The following is a 6190-nucleotide window of genomic DNA, read 5'->3' on the forward strand; positions in this document are numbered from 1 at the left end:
AGTAGTATTGGGTTTTTCTACACTGTGTTTCTTTTATGTGTGTAGGTGGCACTTGTGACTCCTCAAGTTACTGTTTTGTGTAAACTTTCACACACAAAATGTGTAAATCTTTTACCACAAACTTCACCCTTGTAAAGTGTTTCCCGTATTGTGTGTTCTTGTATTTACCCGTAACTTAGGCTTCCATTTCCATTATCTGTAAAGCTTTCTCCACAAACTTCATGCTTGTCACTTTCAAGTTTTCCTCCTGTGTATACTTTTTTAAAAGATAAGATAGATAAGACTTCATTATCCAAGAGGGAAATTTTAAAGTATCATCTTTGTACCAATAGAGACAACTTCTTGTAATTCATGTTTCACCATAAACTCCACACGTGTCAGGTTTTGCTCCTTTGTGTGTTATTTTGTACCAGTACAGGTAACTTCTTGTAAATTTACATGTTTCACTTTAAATAAACTCCATACTTGTCAGGTCTTGGGTAGTTTTTTACCACCAAGTATGTTACCACTTTGGGAAAAATCCTTTCACCACAAACTTCACACTTGCAAGGTTTTTCTCCAGTGTTTTCTCGTCATATGTTCTACTCGGTGAGAAGCTCTTGTAAATCTTTTGCCACAAATTTCACACTGGTATGGTTTTTCTCCTGTGTGTGTTATTTTATGTCTTACTAGACTTCCACTTCTACTAAACGTTTTACCACAAATTTCGCACTTGAAAGGTTTTTCTCCTGTGTGTATTCTTTTATGCACTAAAAGGCCACTACTATGTGCAAACCTTTTACCACAAACTTCACAATTGTAAGGCTTTTCTCCTGTGTGTGTTCGTACGTGACTCTTCAAGTCACTGGCAAATAAAAACATTTTGCCACAAGCTTCACACTTGTAACCCCTTTCTCCTGTGTGTACTCTTCTTTTATGTTTCTGTAGGCAGCTACTTTCCCTAAATGCTCTTCTACAAATTTCACATTTGTAGGGTTTTTCTCCTGTGTGAATTTTTTTGTGACTCTTCAAGGTCGAGAGATGTGAAAATGCTCCACCACAAACTTCACACTTGTAAGGTTTTTCTTTTGTGTGTGTCCTTTTATGAACCTGTAGGCAACGACGTGTTACAAACCTTTTATCACAAACTTCACACTTCCAAGGTTTTTCTTCCGTGTGTGTTGTCTTATGTATTAGCAGGCCACAACTGTGTGTAAACCTTTTACCACAAACTTCACACTTGTAAGGCTTTTCTCCCGTGTGTAATCTTTGGTGACTCTTCAGGACACTGGGTTGTGTAAACTTTTCACCACAAACTTCACACTTGTAAGGCCTTTCTCCTGTGTGTGCTCTTTGGTGACTCTTCAAAACACAGGCTAGTGTAAACATTGCGCCACAAACTTCACACTTAAAGCGCCTTCCTCTAACGTGTACTTTCATGTGTCTCTGCAGGACACCCATCTGTTCAAATGTCGCACCACAAAATTCGCATTTGTAAGATTTTTTTTCCAAGTGTGTTCTTTTGTGTCTGTGAAGATTGTCACTCTCTGCAAATGTTGCACCACAAAGTTCACATTTGTGAGGTTTTTCATTGGTGTGTGCTTTTTTCAAGTGTCTGTGAAGGCTATCAATCTCTGCAAAAGTCGCACCACAATTTTCACATTGAGGTTTTTCTCCACTGTGTGTTAATTTATGTCTCAGTAGGCTATCACTTTTTGTAAACCTTTCACCACAAACTTCACACAAGTAAGGTTTTTCTTCTGTATATGTTCTTTTATGTTTCAGTAGATTACCTCTTTTTGTAAACTTTTCACCAACTTCACACTGCTTTTCCCTTGTGTGTCTTCTTTGGTGACTCTTCAAGACACTCGCTTTTGTAAACATTACCCCACAAACTTCACACTTGTAGGGCTTTCCTCTTACGTGAGCTTTCATGTGTCTCTGCAGAACACCCATTTGTGCAAAAGTAGCACCACAAACTTCACACTTGTAAACCTTTTTACCTGGGGGTGCCTTATGTCCCAGTAGGGTTTCACTTTTCGTAAATTTTTCACCACAAACTTCACTCTCGTAAGGTTTTTCTCCTCTGTGTGCTCTTTGGTGACTCTTTAAGACACTGATTCGAGTAAACATAACACCACAAATTTCACACTCGTAAGACTTTTCTCCAGTGTGTATTTTTCTATGTCTCCGCATGGCACCCGTCTGTGCAAATGTCGCACCACAAAATTCACTGTCAGATTTTTCTCCCATGTGTGTTCTTTTATGTCTCTGAAGGCTGTCACTCTTTGCAAATGTTGCACCACAAACTTCACACTTGTACAGCTTTTTTCCAGTGTGTATTTCTTTATGTCTCAGTAGGTTATCACTTTGTGTAAACTGTTCACCACAAACTTTACACTGGAGAGGTGTTTCTTCTGAGTAAGTATTTTCCCTAACTGTAAGCCTGGGATTATCTGAATGACCAGAATCTGTTTCTTTGTACACTTTTGGCTGTGTGGTACTAGAAGGAGACTCAGAAAAATTTACAGAACCAGAAATAGACACAGCACAAGAAAAGTTGAAACCTGAATCTTTATTCTTGACCCTAAAGCCAGAATTTGAGACATTACATTCCAGAAGAATTGGATCAGCAGAGAAAGTTGAAGTTTGGTGAGTGGATGCAACAACATCTGTGTCTGGGTTGGAACTCTGCGCCATAGACAAACCCCTTTCAGTGGAGATTTGCTGCTGTAGCCTTCCAGCCTGACTCATGTGATCCTCAACGAACATGGGCTCCTCCACATCTCCCACTTGTCCTTCTGTCTTTCCCATCTCTCCAAAGTCTGGACCCTCCCATTCAGGCACTTCCTCTTTCCCAAAAGTCTCCACTTTTGGTTTCACTTCATCATCAATGTCAGGAAAATATTCAAAATGTGGTTCAGTTTTTACCATACCAATATCTGTGAAGCACTCTGGTTTCATGACTATGACAGGTTTTATCTCTTCCTCCTCCCCAAACAAATAAATAGGCTCATCTTTTACTGCGAAACTTCCGTTTTCAATGTCTGGTTCGTTTTTTCCCTCGACTTTGACATCATACGGCCATTCAAAACCAGACTCTTCTTTTATCAATGGAAGATGGACGTCTTTTACTTTTACAACAGGTTTTTGTTCTTTGAGGTCAAACAAGAACAGAGAACTGCTCCTATCTTCAGAGTAATTTTCTCCACTTGTAATGTCATGTTTCACATCTTCCCTTAGAGCATGAGAACTAGAACTAGAATTACTTGGTGCACCTTGAAAAACGATGCCATCAATGCTCAGATTCATGCCTTCTCCAGAAAAAAGACTATTCACAGTGTCTTCCTCGAAATTGACATTCATCATTTGTTTTTCAGAGTTGGAAATGTCAGCCATTTTTATTAATTACAATGTTGACACTACCTTTGAATTTGAAGACAGCTAGATATCTAGATCTAGATCTAGATCGCTCTCAACTGTGAATGTCCAAAAGGAAACAACCTTAAATTAGGCCTACTTTCTTAAATTTTGCAAAACTGCCGCCTACTGAATCAACGACTACCATTGGTCAATTCAGAGTTTAAGGACGTTATTCACAAATTCCACAAGCTTGTAGATCTACAACAATTTAAATTTAAGTCCTAGATCTAGCCTCTAGACTCTCACTAGATCTAGACCGAGGATTCTAGGCCCGACTAGATCCAGATCTAGATTAGTTTGGCACTGTCACCTCAGTGAAAGTTTAGCTTTATGGGATCTTAGTGACCCTTCTCTACTTCTACACTGCACCAAATTGAAAGTAAAATTATATATATATCTATGATGGCAAGTTGAGACTGAGTCCTTTACCAGTTTTTCCAGGTTTTAACACACTAGATCTAGATCTAGACATTTATTATATCTAGAGATCTAGATCTAGATATCTAGATCTATCAGATCACAAACTGCCCCCCAAGTGTCCCGGTATTAATTACTTGGAACAATTACAAAATTATTATTGATTGAATCATAATCAAACATCAGCACACATGAACTCCTCCAAACTCTCCAAACTTTGCACAGTAATATTCTGATCAGCAAATAAACATTTCAATGAGGATAAACCGACAAAATATTCATTTCGTGCTCCAAATTGGACAGTGCAGAATGTAGTATGAGGATAGAGATCACCCATTGATTTTGTAAACAAAGAACTGATGAGCCGCATCGATCAAACAAGTGTGACGTGTGAAATGTGAAGAGCATAGATCTACCACAGTTTTAGCAGTTAGCTTTGTAATAGACCGGAGAAATAAGAGCTCCCAACTTACGTGTTTATCCAATTTCGCACATAATATTTTAATTTACAGTGACAATTAATAGCTTTTACTTGCGTGAACTCCACGCAATACGATGCTAGTCAAGTGTTGCAAAATACCTTTTCTATTATCATTGTTTGTTAAAAAGGAAATTTGGAGTTGAAAGTTTATTATATAAGCAAGAAGTAAGCATTCAGTATACATTTCTAAATAGGAATAAGTGCCTATTTGCATTGCGATGCCGATCGAGTTGCGATTAGCTTCAGTGCTAAATGAAATGCCACATTGCGTTTAGCGCCAGTGCTAAATAAAACGCTGTGTGTTATATATAAGGATTTATCTACGCTTCGTTGTTGGGAGTTCTGATAGCCGAATTAATGGAAGAAAGATGGGTAGCCCTAAAAAATTGTAACAAAAATGAAACTTATAATATATGGTTCGACAAATAAAATTGCGAGTACAATAACATATTATATTTTAAAAAATCGGCTTTCGAAATCGTAGAGGAAATTGTTTTAAAAAGCTTTAAAAGATGTCCAAAAAAAGCAAAATTTATATTACGACCAATGGTTTATCATATAGATCTACTTGCTTATTGACACGAGAATGTTTTCATAATTTGTACGGATTTTTCCGAAAATTATGTAATTGTCATCGGTATCAGAGCTTTTTATGTAAAAGTATGGGAAGCCAATGTATTAAGAATTCGTTTTCTCATATCCTCAGCCGGAGCTTTTAATTTTCAGTGGATGTTTGTTTACTGTGTAATTTCCCTCTAAAGAATTTCCCCTTGTGCAATTGACACAACAAGGTGTGAATGGTATAGGGCACCGAGTGCACATTTCGTATCACCGATCTTAAATAAGTGCAACATCTTTTTGCAAAACATAGAAAGACTTAGAGTCAGTCCAGGAAGCTTAACAGGCTGAAACGCAAACTTCGATTAAGTCTCCAAGAGTTCCTATTTAGCTCCCACTGATTGTTTTATGGTCTGAAAAGAAAACTTTGCAGTCAAGCAAAGTCATAGAGACCTATAATGTCATTCGCGTTTGAGCCGAGAGCCAAGTACGTCAGGACTCAATAAAGAGAGTTGTTTTTTTTCTTGGTTGTTTTTATGTGACTTCAAAATTGCCAAGAAGCCACCATGTTCTGTTACATTAGAAGTTGAATCTTTAAAAAAAAAAAGACATCATTGAGACCTCAAGATGTTTTGCCGTTCATTATCGTGTATCCTGTCTGAAGGCAAATTAATTTGAGCAGATCAATATTCGGAATCTGATTACCATTTTGAAAGACCATCTGCATGTTGAAGGGCCACAGTACATATATTATGGACCACAGTACCCGAAAAAGAAAAACTGATGGGATGCAAGAAAAAGTACGGAATATTACATGTGAATTATAATTAATTAATATACGGAATCACACACAATGGGCCTGCCAGTGTCAGTAACATGTAGGCTACATGATGTATTCGGTTTTGATGGAAACACGCTCTCACATAACGCATTTATTATTTTTTTAAATTAAAAGGTAGGAGCACCATCAAATTAAATTATATTGACATTACGATAAACACAAAAAATAGAAAACATACCGGTATCAGAACAGTAACAAAAAAAAAAGAAAATAACCCACCAGCAAATTAAAACACAACAAAGAGAGAAAAATAAAACAGCCATATATATATAAATAATATGTTATGTTGTACAAGACTTTTTTTCACATGAAAATAACAAATGAACGTGGGGTCAACAAGTACATGTAAGAAAGAGAAGAAGTGAAATGGGGGTGAAAATAAACCTTCTTTCTAAAAGTAAGTAAAGAAGTTCAGTTTCTTTTTTTTTTTTCGTTTTTTTTAAACCCCGTTTTTTTTTTCGATTTTAATGCAAAAAATAGCGGCCGCGATT

General features: G+C 37.0%; 1 protein-coding gene across 1 annotated transcript; it reads right to left on the minus strand.

Moving 5' to 3' along the window:
* Positions 1-15: 15 nt before the first annotated feature.
* On the minus strand, positions 16-5803 carry LOC101852200 (zinc finger protein 493-like). Its single transcript, XM_013085904.2, has one exon. The coding sequence runs from the start codon at positions 3376-3378 to the stop codon at positions 538-540; it is 2841 nt and encodes a 946-aa protein (XP_012941358.1). The 5' UTR covers positions 3379-5803; the 3' UTR covers positions 16-537.
* Positions 5804-6190: the final 387 nt, after the last annotated feature.

The sequence above is a fragment of the Aplysia californica genome, unplaced genomic scaffold, assembly GCF_000002075.1.
Source record: "Aplysia californica isolate F4 #8 unplaced genomic scaffold, AplCal3.0 scaffold00417, whole genome shotgun sequence".
Lineage (NCBI taxonomy): Eukaryota > Metazoa > Mollusca > Gastropoda > Aplysiida > Aplysiidae > Aplysia > Aplysia californica.

What these genes read in the sequence shown, in the direction of transcription:
- LOC101852200 (XM_013085904.2), bottom strand. Translation starts at nt 3,378, where the DNA reads ATGGCTGACATTTCCAACTCTGAAAAACAAATGATGAATGTCAATTTC.